Here is a 22,596-nt window from a genome sequence, read left to right on the forward strand (position 1 = left end):
TAGCCTCTGGTTTCCAAACCTCTGTTTGTGTCTGCCTGGAATGCCCTTCTTTCTTTTTACTCAACCTTTCCCTATTCACTTGGTTTCTTCCCACACATTCTTCAGGACTTGGCTCAGACATCACCTTCTTGAGGAAGTCTGGTTAAATGTCCTTAGTCAGACACTGCTTTAGGATAGCCAACCTGTTACTCATCTCCCTTCTATTCTGTTAGTTCCCTTGCAGATAAAGACCCCACAGAATGGTTCGTTCTTATTTAGTTTTTAAACTTAGCATTTCCTATGCTTAGCATAGTGCTTTGCTTTCAAAACTGTCTGATGAAAGAATGAACTTGTCTTGCATAAATGTGTTAAATGAAGAATACAAGAATTTCTTGAAGATATCACCTCTAATCAAAACAGACTTCTAAAAATCACTTAGGCGCTATACCCTCTGAGCATCTGAGTGAAAGAATTTTCCAGTTAGGTTCATTATTTGGTCCACTCTGAGTTGTGGAGTTCCCCAGCTGAAATTATGTGACCTGCAAAAATGACAATCTGTCCTGGCAGCTGTTACCAAATTCCCAGACACTCTGCAGCCTAGAGTTAGAGTGGTTTCTAATTTTAAGCATCTAATTTAGAACACATGCTTCCTTGGCAACTGGACATCAGACTTTTTAACCCACCTTCTCTCCAACCTGATGGGAGATGCAGACCTCAGGATCTGGGGGCACATTCTCCTTTTGCTCCAACTTATGAGTTCTGATTTCACCGCCATTGGCTCTCAAGTCATTCTACAAAATAAAAAGAATCTGTGAACGAAAATAAAAAAAGGTCCCTATGCCACGCTCTTCATAGCACATCCATTAAATAAATTTGGAACGGTAAAAGAAAAGTTCTTTTAAGAAGCCTCGGGTCAAATCAACCCCCTAATTCTCACAAGCAAAACCCATTGACTAGTGAAATGACAAAAGCGGCTTTGTGGACACACACCTCAGAGTTAAATATTTGTACACTAGTCTAAAACTGGGTGCTCATTAGAATACAGACATATCAACAAAGACACACACAGAAACCAGCCCCAGCACACAATGTTCTTGTGATTCACTCCTCTAGCAGCAGAGCTTGTGGGAATGCAAAGCTTGTGAGTTTTATCAGAAAAGACCATTCTGGAGCAGGGGAAAGGAGATGCCAAGTGCCAATAATTAAGAAAATATACTGACCATATATATAAATGCTCGGCCTGGAAAGAGAGACAGGGATCATGCACACATATAAAAACTGAAATTATATTTAATGACACCATAAAACAACCTTTTTTGGCGAGACTTTCAAAAACATGCTTCTTTTGGCATAAAATTCATACTCTGTATTAAAGACATACCTTATTCTACTTCTCAGAACAGAACCTCAACATAAAAAAGCAGGCATTAATATAGTCATAAGGAGTAAGCATAATCACATTTCTTTTCCTTGCAAAGAACACTTGGGGAAAATATTAAAATTAACTTTACCTACTAGATCTAAAATCAATAGAGTGGTAGATGAATATGGACATTTCCTATGTTTAGTTTGCTACCTTTCTGAAAGTCTGGTACCTTTCTGTTCTCCGTGATTCTTTAGGCAGACAAGAAAACAAGCCACATATGGCCACAGGGCCAGTGTGAGTGGCCTCAATCAGGACCTGGTTGAGATGTGGGATCCCTGACTAAGGGACAAGGCTCCCTCCGGAGGAGCATTCATGAGGGGAAGCTGGGAGCCAATGATTCAGAACCCAACAGGACAGCTGAAGGATTCATTCCTGACTCCATCTTGAAGCCCTGCTTCCAGAATCATGCCGGGGAATGTGCGCCTTGTTACAGCCATCCTCTGTAAGGGGCCTGAGAAATTCTTTTGGGATGAGATAAAATGTACTTTTTACAAGAATTCCTAAAGACTTTTCAACTCTTAGAATTTACAGAGCAGGAGAACTGCAGTGCTGAAACCTTATTAGGAGTTTAAAAAAAAAAAAAAACAACCCTCACTGAGCAGGTTTTTCCACTTAGGGAGTCACCTGGTTGGAATGTTTATAGCAGGAGGGCACAGAGAAGGAGCAAAATCTTGAGATGAGGGAAATAAGCTCCAGAGATCACCTGTTTGTTCAATCTCCTGACCTCCTTCTAAGAGAAGTCTAACTTTGCTCACTTTCATGCTGTCGGTGAATAAAAGTGTTCCATTTTACAACCAAGTTATACACACATCATCTCTTCTTTAAAAAAACCACAGTGAAAAATCAGTATGAAATTATTCATTGCCCAGAGATTCAATCTACCAATAAGTACTATTGGAGAAGGAATATTTAATAATGTGAGGAAAAGAAGACTCAATTTCTGGAACACAAGTTATGATTTCTAATAGATACTCATTTCAGTCTGCCTGGGAACAAATAAAATTTAATACTATCATCCAAATTTGTTTAAAAAGAAAAAAACAAAAACATAGGACACCAAGAGATTTGTGGCTTGTATTCTGAATCTCAGAAAGAACAAATGTTTGAGATACATATCTATGCATATGTAGAGGGCTTTTATGAATGTGTAGGTATGAATAAATGGCATTTAACAGGTATCCTTCCTTAAGGAGTTCTGTAGTGTCAGCCTGCCAGGTAAGGCTAGGAAAACTGAAAACGTAAAGACCCTCCATTCAGTTTAGAATACCACATTTTTATGCTTACAGAGCATGTCATCTTCCTGTTGCTTCTCCCTCCCCTTTACCTAATCACTGTTCTATTTCCTTAGAAAATCATTACATCATAAGAAGCGAGGATTAAGTAGGCCATATATTGTATGATTCATTTATATAAAATGTCCAGAATACGTAAATCCATAAAGACAGAGAGCAGATTAGTGGTTGTGAAGGACTGAGGGGCGGGGGAACTGGGAGCAACTGCACAGGTATAGGGTTTCTTTTTGGGGTGATGGAAATGTTCTGGAATTAGTGATGATAGCTGCATGACTTTGCGAATATACCAAAAATCACTGAATTATATGTAAAAGTGGTTATTTTATGTCATGTGACCCCTAAATCAATAAAACCTGTAAGAAACCTCCCCATCCCACATTAAAATCACATATATCCTATATTTCTTGCTAATATTCTCTCCTCCTTTCCTCAAAAACATGTGTTTCATTAAAACTAACAGACGACTACTTTTTTAGCAACAACAACAAAATTAAGCAGAACAGGCAGGAAAACTCTCCATGAAATTACTAGATGGTAACAGGACCCACGAAGGAGTGGGGTGGGGGAATGAGGCCTAGGAAAGCAAAGTCAGGATTAGAACATGATAAGGATTCTGAATGAAGCGAGGGTAGGGTTTATACGGAAGGAGAGTGGCTCGGGACCAGGGATTGAGCAGGGCTCTCTGGTCGGGGTCTGGGAGACATGTCTAGTTTCTGTGCTCATTGACCACTGGCTGGATGAAATGAACGGATGATGGGGAGCACATACTGTGGAGCTGGTGGAACCGGTCTGCTTGGACACAGCCGCCTGGTACTTGGCCATTCGATCCTTGATGGAGGTTTCGGATAGCCGTGGTAAGTCCAGATTTCGCCTGCTCTCGCTTTTCTCTGTGTTGAATGTGGAAGATGACAACTGACCTGGAAGCACACGAAGAATGTGCTCTATCAGAAGATAATATGTGATTTGAATGGTTTCAAGATTTTCAATTTGGGGCTATTGGAATTGGATGTAATCCATTTCTTCTATGAAGGGTACAAAGAGGAAAATCGGGAATATAACTTACTTACTAGGTAATAGTTGCTCACTTTCCCAACATTAAAAGGAGAACCCTTTCCATAAATGAGTATTATATATTTAAACATCTTGGCATATTTAACACTGGAAAAAACTAGATCTTAATGCCATTTTAATTTGCATTTCTTTACCAGGAGGCTGATGATATTCCTGTTCATTTCTTTTTCTTCTTTTGTGTAATGCCTGTAAAGGCTGCCTTCCAAATATAATAACTATGCTCTTGAGGTGTTATGTTACCAGTGGTAATATAGGATTACCGATCTTGACAGAGGACACTGCAGCCCATCATGGCAGCCTCAAGTCCCAGATGACCGCAAAGCCAAAATGGTCAGCGGTACTTCCCTCGTTATCCCACAAGGGGCCCCTCGGCTGTTACATACACAGTTACTTTTAATTTGTGCCATTCTTCCTCTAAAAGCATTGGCTTTAAGGCCAAAAGGTATTGTTACTAATGAGTACTTCCTAGAGAACCCCACACACATGGAACGCTACTTACCGGGACCCAGTTCCAAATCATCCAGAGAAAAGCTGTTTTCAGAGCTCTTCCTTCCACCTGCACCACGGCTCTGGGACCGAAGAACCTGCTTAGAAAACAAAACCCATTCATAAGCTTTAAATAGAAGGTGGAATATCTTGACGAATGTTCAAAAACAAAAAGGCCTTCAAATCTCCTTTATTAATAAAATCCACAAGAGATTATATTTTGTATTAGTTTTTATATTCCACAGAATGTGTTTTTAGCATTATAAATACAAAGTACTACATATTCACAGGTGTCCAGGGAGAAATAAAATAACTCTATATACGTAATTTTCTGTGGAAATAATCACTGCCTAACCAGCTTCACCAGAAAACTACGCACTTGAACCAGCCATGGAGGGGAATCCTCATGTCCCAGACAACACGCAGATGCTGACCCAAATCGTCAAGTCCGGATGGCGGTATTTGCTGTTTGTTTCCCTTCTCCTCCCACTTTATCTCTGCTGCTGCTGCTTTGGTTCACATCTTCATCTTTTCCCTGGACTACTGTATTACATTTCTAATTGGTTCCTCTATACCTTCTAAGCAAGTCTCTATGATGCTGCCATTATCCCACATCATGTAATTATTCCCCAATGTAACGGTATATTACTCTCTTGTTCAAAATGCTTTAAAAATTCCTGTAATCATTCCTTGAACTAAATCTAAAGTGCTTTGTATGTCACAGAAGACCAGTTCTACATCTAGTCCCTACCTCCCCTGAGTATTCCCTTTCTCACCCTTTACCCTCCAGGAGAAGCAAACTGCTGGGAGGTCTCTGAGCTTGTAAATGAGTTCCCTTCCCCCATTCCCCTTTTATCCTTCTCTTTGCTCTTTCAAGACTCAGTGGAGGCTGAGCAACAGCGAAGTCCACCTTCCCTCTCCCACATAAATCTAAGTAGTCCTTCCTCTGTTTCCAAGGTTCCTGGTCACACTTCCACTACAATGCTTATTGTGTGTCCCTCCACTGGACTGGAAGCCTAGGAGGGCAGGGACCATGTTTTTGTTTTTTAAATAAGAAATGTAGATGGTACAGATTTTTTTTTAATAAATTATTTTGTGAGTTTATCTCTCTCATATCTAGATTAGATCTCTAGTTAAAGTTACAAATTATAATTTTTAAGACTGGAAAAGTAACTTAAAAGAAGGCCATTTAGTGTCACAGAATGTTCCCAGACAATAGTACACAGAGAATATGTCACGTTTATTCAGCTTGCAATGACAGCCTTCAACCAGATCCTATCATTCAAATCTCAATTTTATTTCCAGATAACTTGAAGTGGGAAGGATATCTGAAATCCGGTAGGACAGAAGAGTAAAGCAGTACCCTTCTGAACACAACAATAGTAAATAGTTATTAAATGTTTACGTTCAACAGACTAATCAACTCAACAGTCAAGTGTAAGACTGTGAACTTTTTCAAGTCCTCCCCTGACCAATGACAATACTTCCTTGCAAAATCGATATACATTTCATATAATTTGTCTCCAGTTAGCTTTGCTAATTACATTTTTCATGATAAGAAATAAAAGATGCTGTAGCAGCTCTAACCTTGCCCCATCACACTCACGTTAGCTGCACCAACATCAACCACATGAACTTGACTCATACAACACAACACACTCTTGCTCTGGGAGTAGCCCCCCATCTAGAAATGAAGATCATCAGCCAAAATGAAAAGATAGATTTGTCAGGACACCCTCCCCATCCACCTTTTTTAATTTTCAAAGTATTTTTCATTTGCAGACAATTAAAGTAAAGGAAATTCCAAAGACTTATTCCATGCTGCTTCACTGTGAGATGATTACTACCAAAATTAAAATTTTCTGGGTTCAAAAAAAGGAAGAAGGGGCGCCTGGGTGGCTCAGTGGGTTAAGCCGCTGCCTTCGGCTCAGGTCATGATCTCAGGGTCCTGGGATCGAGTCCCGCATCGGGCTCTCTGCTCAGCAGGGAGCCTGCTTCCTTCTTTCTCTCTCTCTCTGCCTGCCTCTCAGTGTACTTGTAATTTCTCTCTGTCAAATAAATAAATAAAATCTTTAAAAAAAAAAAAAAAAAGGAAGAACACCTGGAAATACGTCTTTTTTTTTTTTTTTTTTTTTTAAACCAAAGGAGACTGGGTTCTGCATCCTTAATAATGAAGCAGTATTTCAAATATTTACATTCTGTCAAAGGTAAAGTTCAAGTACAATTCTAAGACTATGTGTTATGTGTCACAACCTGCAGATAGCTCAGATTTCTGTCTGTACTCATATTCAAAGCCCTCTGCTGCATACAGAGTCCCTGCACTGGCGTTACCAGGAACAAGCCCATTTAGAACCAGAACATATGCCTTGCCAGGGCAGAGGCTTACTTTGGTTTTAGATGCATAAAATTTTCCATCTTTGCTAGCTTTCAGTTTAAATCTTCAGGTTAAATAAAGTTAAGAGCTTTTTCCTTTTTTTTTTTTTTTTTTTTTTTTTTTTTTTTTTTTTTTTACTTTTTTTCCTTTTTAAGATTGTATTTATTTATTTGACAGAGAGAAATCACAAGTAGATGGAGAGGCAGGCAGAGAGAGAGAGAGAGGGAAGCAGGCTCCCTGCCGAGCAGAGAGCCCGATGCGGGACTCGATCCCAGGACCCTGAGATCATGACCTGAGCCGAAGGCAGTGGCTTAACCCACTGAGCCACCCAGGCGCCCGCTTTTTCCTTTTTTAAAGCCTTCTGGTACATGAGGGTATTAGTATTCCTAATTCTTTTCTTCCAAGTACTGAAAAAGTGAATGTGAAAAGCCATTTGGTTTTAAAGGAAAATAGAAATGTCTCTGGAAATCAAAGTTATACTGACACTGGTTCTGAGGAAGAACACAGCTCTGAGACAGGAAAGCTTTTAATGAGATCCCAGATGAAGCACTAAACATTTCTTTCAAAACTGGTTCACCTCCAAATCACTCAAATATTAAGAATAACAAGAACTCCAAAGCATTTACAATGAATTTTGTGATTCTCATTTTACAAGTGGTAATCTGAGGTACAGGAAGAAGGAGGAGTTTCCTCTAATATTTCTCAAGGAAGTAGAAGAACACAAAAAGAAAAAAAAAAAGCAGCAATTCTGTTACTGAAATACTCTTCTGTAACACATTTTTATCGCGTTTCAGCCCTGTTTACTCAGATGCCTGAGGGAGCCTGTTAAGAGAAGAGAGAAAAGACAAGATACTTCAAGACTTTCTGGAATTTCCTAAGGCTTGGCCTCATCCCACCCCACAAGTCCTCCTTCCTGTCAGCTGACTGTAGTAACTCTCATTAGTGGGACGGCCCCTTGAAATTACTCTCAGAATCCATAAACCAAATGCATCAACACATACCAATAAAAGAAAAAGAGCTTAGGGTTTTTAGCCAGTAGTCTGCAGAATTTCTTTCCTCTGGAAAACTGTCTTCTCTCTAAGATTTCATTTGAGAAAGAGAGACAGCAGGAACAGGCAGGGGTAGAGGTGGGGGTGGAGGGCCACAGGGAGAGGGACAGCAGGGAGCCCAGTGTGGGACTCGGATCCCAGGACCCCGAGATTATGACCTGAGCCAAAGGCAGACTATTAACCAACTGAGCCATTCAGGCAGCCCTCTGGAAAAATTTTCTTAAGGGAATAAAGTAAGTGATGTCCTAAATATCAAGTAAAAAGCAGGATTTCCTATCCCCCTAATTGTTAGGAAAAATTCTATCTAAAAGTTGATTCTTTTTTTTTTTTTTTAAGAATTTATTTATTTATCTGAGTGAGAATGAGAGAGAGAAAGAGCATGAGGGGGAGAAGGTCAGAGGGAGAAGCAGACTCCCCACCAAGCAGGGAGCCTGATGTGGGACCCGATCCCAGGACTCCAGGATCATGACCTGAGCCGAAGGCAGTTGCTCAACCAACTGAACCACTCAGGCTCCCTAAAAATCGATTCTTAACACTTTAATTTTCCTTATACTTCTCTCAGCCACTTCCTTCAGACTTTCAACTTTGACTTCTTTCAGACTCTCATCCCTCCAAAGTCAAGGGTAGAGGGTGACTCTTAGGGAAAATGGGACTTTGTTGAACTGTGCACAGGGTATAGATAAAACCTACACTTAATTTCTCAAAGTACTGAGAGACAAACATTTCCTTCTTCAGGCAGAAGAAAACAGAAAAAAATGGAGCTCTTTTAAGTAAAATAATACATAAAGAAGGAGCTCTTTATATCCAGGTTGTAGGATTTCTCTATCTTTTCTATATTTCTCAGCATTCTACAAAAATTATACGTTACTCTTACGGTTAGGAAAAAAAGAAAAGAAAGGATGGGGTGTCTGGGTGGCTCAGCTGGTTAAGTGTCTGCCTTCAGCTCAGGTCACGATCCCAGGGTCCCTGGATAGGCCTGGGTCACCAGGTCCAGGCTCCCTGCTCAACAGGGAATCTGATTCCCCCTCTCCCTCTACCCCTTCCTCTGCTTGTGCTCTCTCTCTCTCTCAAATAAATAAATAAAATCTTAAAAAAAAAAAAGGAGGGTCAATACTTCAATATTTATTAATACAAATAGATAAAAATGATAAAAACCAAATGCTGACAAGGTGCTGGAGAATTAATTATGTCCTTAGATTGCACTAGTTATAAAGTAGTCTAATTTTTTAGAACCAGCTGAAAATATATAAGAACTTTTTTTTTTCTTTAAGATTTTTTGTTCATTCACTTGGGAGAGAGAGGGAGAGCATAAGCAGGGGGAGGGGCAGAGGCAGAGGGAGAGGGAGAAGCAGACTCCCCGCTGAGCAGGGAGCCCAACCCTGGCCAATCCAGGGACCCCGAGATCATGACCTGAGCTGAAGGCAGACACTTAACCAACTGAGCCACCCAGGTGCCCCAAAAAGAACGTTTAATGAATTATGGCTTTTGATCATGAGAACATCAGTAATTCAGTAATATTGTCCTCCTCCCAAAAAGCTAAAAACAAAATGTTTCTGCCAAGATGCTTTAAATTTTTTAAATTAGACTAGAAAAATATCTAATTACTGGGGCATGATTAAACTCTAATGAAATACTACATTGCCATAAAAGGATAATCACATGAACTAGGAAAATACATAGAAAGGTTATATAAAAAAGACCAAACAAAAGATAAAGCACACGAAACAGTGAGCACACAAGGATGAAAACCATGTAAAAACTACTTATGCAATAATAGGATAACATTGTACTCAGCTGTTCTATTCTTTTTTCCTGGTGAAGGTTACTGGCTTTTCCAGGGTTACTTGGCTTTTTTTCCACCTTTCTGTGTTTACTGTGTGTGGCAGGGGAAGGAGGACAGAGAAGTTTCTGACTCAAGAGTTTTAGTACAAATCTCTTACATTCCAACGTATGTATTCTCTTCATTACCCTGATGCTTTGAATTTAGTTACAAGACTGCAAAATGTGGGAAGAGGGAAGATAGTTAAAGTCTTTGAGAATACAACTGTTGATATGTTTTAAATTTTTGCTGATTTCCTTAGATTTCTGATAAGGCAGGTCATAGCCAATTGTTTTTACTTAATAAACAGTTATTACAATATTTTTTTTTAAAGATTTTATTTATTTATTTGACAGAAATTACAAGTAGGCAGAGAGGCAGGTAGAGAGAGAGGGGGAAGCAGGCTCCCTGCTGAGCAGAGAGCCCGATGCGGGGCTCGATCCCAGGACTCTGGGATCATGACCTGAGCCGAAGGCAGAGGCTTTAACCCACTGAGCCACCCAGGCGCCCCAGTTATTACAATATTAATGAAGACATTGTTACATGGTAGAGACAGGTTATTAAACAATTTCAGTCCTTGTTCCGATATTAATTAGCCAATCACATTGGGCATGTCAGTTAATGTCTCTGATTACTGTTTCCATCTGCAAATTTGGAATTTTAATATCCTGAGAGCAGTGAGCTGGATTAAAGAACTTTACAGTCCTGTACAGTTTTAGGATTTATGTCAAAGATATTAATAGGGATTTTTCACTCATTGTAACTCACTGATGAATTGGAAGACTAGAGGAAATGACTAAAATATCCATCTGGACATACATACCTATATTGTCTAATCTAGGAGTGAGTCTGATTCCACAAAGATAAAGGAGGTCATATTTGAGGGGTTAAGTGAAGTCTTTCTGACCACTCCAAACTTCATGGAGCCAACTTTGCTTACAGAACATTCCACTACTCTGACATTCCTTTTCTTTCTTTTTTCTAGCTTTCTATTTTTCTTTTCTTTCCTTTCCTCTTTTCTTTTGTTTTCTTCTTCTTTCTAGATTTTATTTATGAGAGAGAGAGAGAATGAGCAGTGGGAAGAGACAGAGGTAGAGAGAGAGTGAGAGAAGCAGAAGCCCGATGTGGGGCTCAATCCCCAGACCTAGATGTCATGACCTGAACCAAATGCAGAGGCTTAACTGACTGAGCCACCCAGGTGCCCCTTTGACATTTTTTTTCAATATTTTTGTTGTTGTTGTTAACTTTCCAAAATGTTTTATTGTAATGAAATTGGCTAAAAACCTGTAAGTAGTTGGCTTGAAAGTAAACAGAAGGGACGCCTGGGTGGCTCAGTCGGTTAAGCAGCTGCCTTCGGCTCAGGTCATGATCTCAGGGTCCTGGGATCGAGTCCCTCATCAGATTCCTTGCTCAAGGGAGCCTGCTTCTCCCTCCACCTCTACCTGCTTTCTCTCTCGCTCTCTCTCTCTCTCTCTGACAAATAAATAAATAAATAAAATACTGAAAAAAAAAAAAAAGAAAGTAAACAGAAAAGAGATGACTGGACTCCAGCTGGTACATCAAGAACAGCCACTTAGAGCAAAAAACACTGAGAAAGATCAGAATTGCTTGATCAGCGTCTCTATACCCAGACCCATTACTACCTTACCACGAAAGATGGAAGAATTACTCAGTTACTAATTAAGGGTAAATAAAATTTAATTTACACTGGTATGGCGTCTTTACCAGAAATGATCTGCTAGAGAAAGGCCAGTCAAAATAACACTGAGAACAGTGAACTTACATTTTGAAATTATAGAAGTTTATAAATCATGGATGAATATAATAAATCAGCAAAAAAATTACTTTTAGTAGGACATATGAGAAAGATGGCATTGATAGAAAAAAACAAAGATAATTCTTATGTTTATTTAACAAAACCAGTTACTGTATCCATATTTAAAGATCTAGCAATGTATCTATTGGAGGTCTAATTTGGGGTCAATATAAGATTTATGATATGCTGATAAGCAAACTAAAGATATACTCCCCCCTACATTAAGATGACTATATTAGGGGTGCCTGGATGGTTCAGTTTGTTGAGCATCTAACTTTGGTTTAGGTCGTGATCTCGGAGTCCTGGTATGGAGCACACCTAGGGCTCCCTGCTCAGCGGGGAGTCTGCTTTTCCCTCTGCCCCTCCCCACTCCCCACCCCTGCTTGTGCTCATGCTTTCTCTCAAAAGAAACACCCTACAGTGATATTGACAGTTATTCAAGTCCCTTTCCTCCTTAAGTCCATCTTAAAATTATAGCTTAAAAGTATACAATTTATAGCAATTATGAATATCCTCAGAATTTTATTCTTCTTGGAATATAATTTCAAATAATTTATTTAAGCCATTAAAGACACAGAAGAAAAATGTTACTAAGATAACATTAAGTGGGTATGAGAACACATGTAGTTGTTAACCAAGAAAGAAGAAAATAAAATGTCATGGATAATTTTATAACAATGTACAGATTCCCTACAGACACCTACCCATTCTTCAAGAAGGCAAATAAAAACTGTTTCCTTGATGTAGATTACAGATTGGTTGGCTATGGACAAAATATCTAATGAACATAGATGAGACTTCAGCTTGGTTACCTTCCTTTCTCAAGGGCTTACTCCAGGACACCAGCATGTACACACTGTTCTGTATGAGTTACAGAAAACTAAACCAAATACCAAATGTCACTTCCAGGAAATTACATGAAGAAAATCACAAAAATTTTGGACTGTTTGAAGAAGGATGGTTTTACTCTCATATTAACAAGTGCTGATTTTGTTGGTGTTTTGGTGCTAGCCACTCATACAATGAGCCTGGTGATAAGAGAACAGAAATTCTTTTTCTTTTTTTTTTTAAGATTTATTTATTTATTTGACAGAGAGAGAGATCACAAGTAGGCAGAGGCAAGTGGGCAGGGAGGGAAGCAGGCTCCTCGCAGAGCTCGATCCCATGACCTGAGACCAGAAGGCAGAGGCCCAACCCACTAAGCCACCCAGGTGCCCCGAGGAACAGAAATTCTAAGGGAAGTTTAAGGGCTTAGAACTCCAAAGTGAAAAAAGTAGCAAACAAGTGAAAAAGGGGCTGGGACAAGGGAAACTTCCATTTTTATTTTAGATACTTTTATTTTAGCTGAATGTACTGTTTTGCCTTTGTAGTGTAAGACAAGTTAACACAATTAAAATATGACTAACTGGTAGCATTAAAATATATCATGAATGGGGGGAAAGGAGAAAGAAAAAAATGTCTAAATAGTTTAATTCTTTTCACTTATTTCCTCATTGTGACTTCCCATCCATGGTTAGTCTCCAAAGAATGAGCAAATGAGTGAGATTATGTGTTTTAGGAATAGTGATTTTTGGTGAGGAGGTACTCTTTCCTCTCCTCTCCTTTCTTCCTTTATCAAACTTCTCTCCTAGAAAATGGAAATATTTCATGGAAGAAGAAGTATTCCACATCTGTATGAAAGTATCAACAGATATTCACGGTGTAGTCTCATTTTCTTGCATTACACCTAAGTAGTTCGATCTTGACCAAAGCAGAAGATAATAATTTAAATAGGTGATGAAGGCAGAAAAAGGTCACCCAAATATTTGGTCTTTCCTATCCAAGGATTGTGTGAACCAAATATATTAGGAACCAAACAGAAAGAAGTGATACTGAATGAGCCTGTCACATGCTTCTTACGTGCTCCTGGTCATTCCAGAGCATAAAAGAAGAGGTACTTAATTTTTTTTTAATAACCACATCCTGGTTTCTTTCTTTCTTTCTTTTTTTTTTTTTAAAATATTTTATTTATTTATTTGACAAGGATCACAAGTAGGCAGAGACACAGGCAGAGAGAGAGGAGGAAGCAGGCTCCCCACTGAGCAGAGAGCCCAATGCGGGGCTCAATCCCAGGACCCTGGGATCATGACGTGAGCTGAAGGCAGAGGCTTTAACCCACTGAGCCACCCAGGTGCCCCCACATCCTGGTTTCTAAAGATTATGGATTCAAATATCAACATGAGGATAAGCAAATGTTGGTTAATGGCTACTTAATCCGCTATCTTTTTCATAAAAGGATGTCCAGGATAGTTATCTCAGCTATCTAAAATCCAGATCAACATATACATGAAGTTAGGATTGCTAGACCACCTCAGTATAAGCCACTGGGCTTGGGGTGGGGGTGTTTCTTCTTCCTAGTAATGACGGTAGGTTAATCCACCCACTGCTCATTTGCTCTTAGGAATTAGAGCCATCACATTCAACTAAACTATCTGACCTGAATGATGTATCCATTCACTAAAAGTAGAGAATAAGTAAGGAAGAACACTTAATCAGTTCTTACTATTTATAAGCTGTCTGAACTCTAAGATTTGTTTCTTCCTTTTATTAAGTAAGCACTAAGAGCTAAGTCATTGTACTAACCATTGGGGAAGAAAAACATCATTACTTTTTTGAAAGAAATTACAGACTTCGGGAGTATACAAATTTTTAAGAAGATTTTATTTATTTTTTTTATTTTTATTTTAAAAAATATTTTATTTTATTTTTTTATTTTTTTATTTTTATTTATTTGACAGACAGAAATCACAAGTAGGCAGACAGGCAGGCAGAGAGAGGGGAGAGGGAGAAGCAGGCTTGCTGCTGAGCACAGAGCCCAATGCAGGGCTCAATCCCTTAACCCACTGAGCCACCCAGGCGCCCCAAGAAGATTTTATTTTTTAGAGATAGAGGAGAGGTAGTGGAGGGAAGGAAGAGCAGGGTGGGAGGTACAAGCACAATCCCCTCCTGCCTCAATGCAGAGGTCAATAGGGGGCTCAATCCCACCACCCTGAGATCATGACCTGAGCTGAAATCGAGTCAGACGCTTAACTGACTGAGCCACCCAGGTGCCCCAGGAGTATACAAATTTACACATGATTATTAAAGGAAAGCATGATATAAATGCCCAAACAGAAGTAAAAAGAAAATTCTATAGGTATAGAAGGGTTAATTTATCTGAGAGAAACCAAGGTAAGGTCTCCCAGGTTTTTTTTTGTTTTGTTTTGTTTTTGTTTTTTAAATTTTGTTTATTTATTTGACAGAGATCACAAGTAGGCAGAGAAGCAGGCAGAGAGAGAGGAGGAAGCAGGCAGAGAGAGAGGAGGAAGCAGGCTCCCCGCTGAGCAGAGAGCCTGACGAGAGGCTCGATCCCAAGACTCTGGGATCATGACCGGAGCCGAAGGCAGAGGCTTTAACCTACTGAGCCACCCAGGCGCCCCAAGGTCTCCCAATTTTGACTGACCTTGAGGAGAAAGATTTCAGAAGGCCGTAATGGGGGCTAGGCATGACTGATTGAGAGAGCGAGGAGGTGATCCAGGGTTTAAGTGTAAGACTGGCTCTGAGACTGAAAGATAGGTTGAGCTCAGACTGTGGAAGACCCAAATATTGAATATGGGTTCATTTTGAGTCTTCAAATTTTTAAAAAGGTTTATTTATTTATTTGTGTGTGTGAGAGAGAGAGAATGAGTGGGAGGGGCAGAGGGAGATAGGATCTTATGCAGACTCTGCACTGAGTATGGAACCCTACATGGGGCTCGATCTCGTGATCCTGAGATCATGACCCGAACAGAAATCAAGAGTCAGATGCACTTAACCGACTGCCTGGGTGGTATCCCGGGTCATCAAAAGTTTCTGATTGAGGGAGTAAAGTAATGTACAATTCTTTTTTTTTTTTTTTTTTTTAAAGATTTTATGTATTTATTTGACAGAGAGAAATCACAAGTAGATGGAGAGGCAGGCAGAGAGAGAGAGGGAAGCAGGCTCCCTGCTGAGCAGAGAGCCCGATGCGGGACTTGATCCCAGGACCCTGAGATCATGACCTGAGCCGAAGGCAGCGGCTTAACCCACTGAGCCACCCAGGTGCCCCTCTTTTTTTTTTTTTAAAGATTTTATTTATTTATTTGACAGAGAGAGATCACAAGTAGGCAGAGAGGCAGGCAGAGAGAGAGGAGGAAGCAGGCTCCCCGCTGAGCAGAGAGCCCGATGTGGGACTCGATCCCAGGACCCTGAGATCATGACCTGAGCCGAAGGCAGCGGCTTAACCCACTGAGCCACCCAGGCGCCCCAGTAATGTACAATTCTATTTAGAAAAATAAATAGCAACAGTGTAGAGGATGCATGGGAAGAAAGAGAAGAGGCTGATAGGGAAGGTCATAGCAATACTATGATACCAGATAGAATGGCCCATATTTGAGAGATGTGTGGAGGGTAGTCTTATTTATGGATTTATTTACCTAATGATTTTATTTCTTTATTTGAGAGACACAGAGAACACAAGTGGGGGGAAAAGAGGGAGGCAGACTCCCTGCTGAGTGGGGAGCCTAATGTGGGGATTAGATTCCAAGACCCGAACTGAAGGCAGATGCCCAGCTGACTGAGCCATCCAGGCATCCCAAGGGTAGGCTTATTTAGATGGCTTTGTAAGTGACTGATTGGGAAGAGGAGGCAGGCAGAAGGGAGAACTGATATCAAGTTTTAAGGACTAAGAGATTTGGTGCATGGTAATGCATGAAGGAACACCGGGGTAAAGCAGGTTTTTTTGGAAAGACAATGGATTCTTTTTTAGCCTTCTTGAATGTGGCTGCCTAAGGGATATTCAAGGAGAGATGTCTGACTTGGCAGGCAACCAGAAATATGAGGCTGAAGCTTGGGTTAAGAACTGAGGATTAGATTCTAGTTTGGGGATTCACCTCTTGGAGTCAAGGAAAGAGATGAGATTTCACAAGGAGAGAGAAAAAAACAAGAGGGCAGAGATCAGGAAGAAAAGTGGACAAGAACAGAACCATCTCCGGCAAAAGGGAGCAAGAGAGACTAAGAAAAGTGGAACTCAAGCCAATTAACTTTGTTTCCTGTAAATAACTGAGAAAAAGATTTAGGAGGACACAACATTAGAACATTATTTCCATTATCTATGTGCTCCCTGACCCTGCCCAGTTAGTTAGTTGAGATTCAGTCCAGTTCTCTAAAATTTAACTATGGAACCAGGAACCAAAGAGTCACACAATTTGTACCTACCGTATTTACTTACTTGTCTCACGGAGGTACTCATTTGTTAGCTCTGAGGTATATATTCTCTCTTGCAGACTCTTACTCCTAAAGAGATTTCTAGTGTCCCTACCATATTTCTCAGAGCTTCCTTCCAAAGAGCCAATTATGTAACTTACAGATTAAATAAAGCCTTATCCATATTAAAGCTGAAATTATATTAATAATAACCATAACATAGTTTCAAACTAATGAGTCATTCCTTAGGCTAAAGTAGACAAAACTTCTTTTTAAACATTTTTTGAAAATATTAGACAATACTTTTTAAAGTAAACTACCCATGGGTCTAACATGGATAAGGATGCTTATTTAGAAATAGCTATAAAACCAAGGGCAGCTCTCTTTTACTAAGAAGTCCATTAAGTGGCAAATGACTGTTTAATCAGGAAGTTTTAAAAGGCACCTAAGAAAGCCCAGGTCAATCTTAAGACACTCTCCCTCCACGCCCCCATCTTCCTATACCATTAACAATCAAGTTACCTGCTCTGTGCTAGTAGAAATCTAGAAGGATCTTTCCTTACATGAGGAGTCTTTCTCTATTCTGACCAGCCACAAAGTGATAGGCTAGTTCTGACCCATCTTTCACCAGACATTTATGAGAAAAAAGTCTCTCACCAGATCCTTACACATAATCAGCATTTTTGTTTGCTGCAATCCCAGTCATTTCCTACCTTAGGCCAGTTTCGACACGCACCAGGCTTTTGCACTGAATCGACATTGTGTGTTCTGGCATGACATCAGCCGTCCTGCCCCTAACAGGGTCTCTGAGGAGGAGGCTTACAATGGTGCTTTGAGTCACAACAAAACCCCTTCCTCTCTATTTAGGAGTTCTGACATTTTTTTTCCTTCCACTTAAAATTCTTCTTCCCATTTAAATTTAAAATTTATTTATTTTTTAATTTTTTTATTAAGACCATAAAGGAGAAAGAGGGAGTTGGCAGGCCTAGAGGACTAAAAATTGAAGAGGGATGAGAGTTTTAAGGAAAGTCATAAAACCACTTTGTGGCTCCATCTTTTGCCAACTGGTTTTAATGTTAAAATAGAGCTAAAACTCATGCACAGGAAAGGGTTCTAGGTTTGCAACCCTTTAGAAATTCTTACTATATCCTCAAAGTAGACAATCCTTTAAACTCCCAAGAACTTTCCTAGGCAGGAAAGCTACAGGCACTGCAAGTCATGGGAAGAGAGAAACGAAGTCACGTCAAACAAAACTGAAGATTAGAGGATGAGTTAGAGAGTTTTTTGTCTCAGAAAGCAGGTCTTATACCATTACTTCACACATGTAAGGATTTGGGCCAAATATTTAGCTTAAAAAATTTCAGCTTTCCCATCTAGATGGAATCTAGAGAAAATGAGGGCTTTGCTTCCTGTCAGATCTGTTTATTTCATTATAATGACTGTTGTAACAAACCATCCCCAAGTACAAAGCCAGATATGCAGGAAAGTATGAGAAAACTGGAAAAATTTACCAGTTCTGCAGCCCCTGGATTGTGTTATAAGTCACCCGCATATGTAACTCATTTTCTAGTTAAGTAATTCCCTCTGGGTACCCGGTCTGTAATCCACATGAAGGATCAAATTTCATTAGCAGTTGTAGGAAAATGCAACCCTGTGCATTTGCAAGTCAAAACTCCTGAAGGCTACAGTTAGTCTGGCTATCCTCATTGATTTTTCCTGGGAGAGGATTTTAGCTGATAGAAAACATTTGTTGGGAGGCACAGATGAGGAAGTTGAGAAGAGAAGGAGGCAGCTAGCAAAGAGACAACTGAGCCTCAGTCTTAATGTTAAACTCTGGCCTTAACACTCAGCCTGCAGCTGTGTCCACGCGGAGAGATATTCAGCAGTAATTCCACCCCCCAAAGCTACAAATGACAAAAGGCACAGGAAGACAAATTAAAAGGGCGCGCGTACAAAAACACAAGATCCAATCGGCATCAAACTCTTTGTTTCTAGATATTAACCTGAATCCCAGTGTGTAAGTTTCACTTGAAACTGGGTCAAAGATTGGCAAACCTTAGCATCTATGTAAATAATTCCAGACTTTTCGTTAATTTATTTAATTCTGAATCAAAAGACATACTGGCCACACCACTCGAACTGTCTAGATCAGAAAAACAGCTTTGTTTAAATCACGTGAATTGACTTTCTCAAGCCTGCCACCGGCCCAGTCCTTACCTTGGTTGGAGCTGGTTCACCCTTCTCAAACATCATCTTAAGCCTGTTCAGCGGAACATTGTATTTCTCTATTTTGTTTGAGGCTTCTGTGTTTTCACTGATTTCAGGTTTTCCTACTTCATGCCTGGATTCTCCTAGACAATTTTCCATTTTTTTACTTTCTTTCGAGTGGTCTTTAAGACGCTCACTGGCCTCAGTGCGGGGATACAGACACTGAGTAAGGGCTTCAGGAGGAGATCCAAGTCTAGGTCTGGGGTGGGCTCTTCCTTCCTGGTCAGCTTCGGCCTCAGAGGCAGAGCTTCTAGACAAGTCACCAGCAGGACCGCTGCCTCCGTGTCTGACCTCGGCGCTGCCGTCCCGCAGGGCGTCTGTGTGAGACTCTGTGCCCTGGGCTGGGTTCTCCCACTTCTTCTTTAACACAGTCAGGATTCCCCTCCTGCAGTGCTGGGGAAGATTTTCAGTGTTCTAGAAGAACAAGAAGTCAGTGCCAGTTATAACTTGCCTGGTGAAACATTCAAACATGTTGTTCTTTGTAAAATGAAAGTTAGAACTCTAAGCAGCTCCTGGTCCACTGGCGTTTCAGACAGCTGTGAACAGTTACAGCCCTGCCACATGGAGAAAGCATCCAGCCCGGGAGACGGGAGACGGAGAGGGGAAGAGAGAAAAAGTCAGGAGCTGAAGCAGGAAGTGATAAAACAGGATAGCCTTATAAGGACAAAATGAGAAGAAAGGAGAGCCCAGATCTAATGATAGTTACATGGGAAACAAGGGATTTTTATCCAAAGATTAATAAGGAAAACAAGAAAGAGGAAGCAAAATACTGGACACTTTAAACCCCGCAGATATACATTAATACAAGTTCATCATTGCATGTCACAAAATTACATGGGGAATCCTGCTGGGGTTTTCTTTCTTTTAAATATGACAAAGGCGCAGTATAACTGAAACTATATAGTACTGTAATTGTGGATAGTATCATCAAGGATTGAAAGTATTGGTAGAAATTGAGAGAACTCACCAAACTTTTACATGTATTTGCATAAATGGTATTTCATCATATCTGACATAATCTACATGCATAGAACAAATTTTATTTTTACATAAGAACCTAATCCTCTTTTTTCCCCCTCTGCTCTTCTCTCCATGTCTGTCCATGTGTAAATTCTCAGTTGTCGGAAAATTTACTGTTTCACAGATCCTTTGGTAGACAAATATCCAGGCTGCATATGAAAACACTACCACTCACTTTCTGCATTGAAAGACACACACTTACACATCTGAGAGAGGTCACTTTCACCTGGGTCAAAATGGAATTAATTGATACATGTAAGATTGCAAACAACCTTGAAACTGCCAGGGCTGTACCAGGATAACAGAGGAAACATGCTTGACGAAGTAAAATCCAATGTCCCATACTCTGAAAGCGTTCCTATAAATAAGCAGAGCAGCACTACCTCCCAATAAGCCACGAACTCCAGTACCTTTGTGCCCTCTGTTCCTGTGGTCTGTGACTCACCGGTCTTTCAACTAAGAAAGAAAGGACAAACCACCTAGGACTGAAAGACTTCCGGGAATTAAACAGGATTAGCAGCTATATTGGGAATTAAATCTCTCACCCTATTACTCTCCTGAAGACACTGCAGGAACTGCTTCATCAAATAGTACCCAGGTCTGAAAAAAAAAAAAACTTACAGAGGAAAACTGCTTGATTTTAGTGTTTAAATCTTTACTGACAAGATGATTCACTGGTGGAAGAATGAATGGATTATAAATACAGAAAGTGTGAAGAGTCTTCTTGTTGGAAAAGAATTAAACTGGATGCTGGTGCTGCCTTATCGCCTGTAGCATGCTTTGCTGGATGTTACCTCCTGCCACACAATGGATGAGTCATCTGGGTCTCCAGCTGCACCTGCCGTGCCTATGTCCAGCCCAAACAAGAGCCCTGCCACTCTAAGTGGCATTTTGCCTTGGTAACTAGACTCTACTTTTCTCAGCAATCATGTGATCCAAGTATATTTACTGACATGGAAAGATGCTCATAAAGATACTTTTGAGTGGAAAAAAGCAAATTTTAAGACCACAAGGACGCCTGGGTGGCTCCGTTGGTTAAGCATCTATCTTCAGCTCAGGTCATCATCCTAGGGTCCCAGGATCAAGCCCTGAGTTGGACTCCCTGCTCAGCAGGTGTCTGTTTCTCTCTCTGCTTCCTGCTCCCCCTGCTTGTGCTCTTTCTCTGACAAATAAATAAAATCTTAAAAAAAATTTTTTTAAGACCACATAATCCTATTTTATAATACAAATGTATATTTATAAGCATAGAAAAGTAGTCTGGAAGAAAAGACATCAGGATGTTAACAGATGTGGATTATGGGCATCTGTATTCATTATGTAACACAAATGAATACAAAATAGAACTATACATCATCAACCTATCACAAAAATCGACAGAATATTAGAACGCTTTGATGTTACTATAAGCAGCTCAAAAATGACCACTTCTACTTTACTTGGGATGACCAGGAAGAGAGGGATCTATGGAATAGGGTATAGACAGTGTCCCAAAAAGGGCCTGGGTGGAGGACATCCCTTGGGGGCATTGTAACAAGGAGTAAGTGTGCTCTTTTATTAAAAGGAGTTCTTAAGGGTACACATTCAGAAGTCTTTAAGTGGGAACAAAAGAGGCTGTGCAGTCTGAGAGCATGAAAGGCCCCACACCCTGAAATCCCTTCTGGCAGCATACCCAGGCAATACCAGGATGCCAGTCTTTAGGACCCGAGGAGAGCAAAAACGGGGAAGAAGCAGTGACTCCAGTCCTTCTGGGGAAGGAAAAGAAGCAAGAAGGTACAGAATAAAAGCAATAGCTGAAAGCAGTCTGGACTGTACAATGGCAAGAGCGTTGTATTGAGATGGCCTGGGTTACCACTGGAGAAGGGATTATAACACACTTCCACGTTCTACAAAGAACACGTGTTACTAGTCTATTCCAGCCCCACCCAGACAAGTGACCTTGGGCAAGTTTAATTTCTGGAACCTACCATACTGGGCTATTGTGGAGAACAGATGTGTCTATATTAAAGCATGTAGTGTAGTATTGGACATAAATAGGTGCCCAGTAAGTGGTGACAATTAAGATCTAGTGGGTGGTCCTTCCTACTCCTCCAGCCACACCTCATAATGATCAACCACAGTATCCACTCGACTCCCAAGTCCTGTACTTGGATTACAGTCTCTTACTGTTCTTTCTATTCTCTATCTAGTCTCCACTGTTCCAGAGTGGGGGTGTGGGGCACACAGTAAGGCAAAATTCCAGTTGGTTTTAACTTTTCCCCAAATATTTTCCTAGAAGAGGCAGTGGGAAGCCATGGAGGCTGCAAGTTTTCAAGGGTCTTATGGGTTACTACATGACGATAGCCTCCTTTCTCGAGTGTGACATCCAGCACGCTGTTCATTCTACCCAGCAAGGCTGGGAACCTTGGCAGATTTGCCTCTGGACCATAACTGGCTTCCTGAATCCAGATTAGATACAACCTGGAAATGCAACACAATGTGTTTTCTGCTGGAGCATTTGACTTGGAATTGGGATGTGTCCCAGCACTGCTCATCTGAGATGTATGACTGTGAAGTAAGTCCTCTCCTCTCTTTGGGTCTCTGTTATTCCACCATTCAAATGAAGAGGCTGGGTCAAATGAACTTTACTGCTGAACTCTTGCAGCATCATCTTAAAAGCTGAGGATGTTGGGTAGAAGACAGCAGTGCAGCTGCAAACACAGACTACCGGGACATACAGCCCCCAAGAAAGGGAAGAAATTCTTCAGCTGAGAGCTTC

General features: G+C 40.4%; 1 protein-coding gene across 5 annotated transcripts in view; it reads right to left on the reverse strand.

Annotated features, from left to right (window-relative positions):
• The window catches only part of LIMA1 (LIM domain and actin binding 1), a 93,070-nt gene that overhangs the window by 16,862 nt on the left and 53,612 nt on the right, over positions 1–22,596 (reverse strand). For 3 of the 5 annotated variants that reach the window (XM_032348167.1, XM_032348163.1, XM_032348162.1), the window contains 4 exons: positions 18,771–19,235; positions 4,268–4,355; positions 3,466–3,614; positions 663–770 (listed from right to left, as the gene is read on the reverse strand). In XM_032348167.1, coding sequence (XP_032204058.1) covers positions 663–770; positions 3,466–3,614; positions 4,268–4,355; positions 18,771–19,235 — 810 coding nt within the window. The remainder of the gene's footprint in view (positions 1–662; positions 771–3,465; positions 3,615–4,267; positions 4,356–18,770; positions 19,236–22,596) is intronic. The other 2 variants (XM_032348165.1, XM_032348164.1) reach the window with 1 other exon arrangement.

Source organism: Mustela erminea, chromosome 6 (genome assembly GCF_009829155.1).
Source record: "Mustela erminea isolate mMusErm1 chromosome 6, mMusErm1.Pri, whole genome shotgun sequence".
Classification (NCBI taxonomy): Eukaryota; Metazoa; Chordata; class Mammalia; order Carnivora; family Mustelidae; genus Mustela; species Mustela erminea.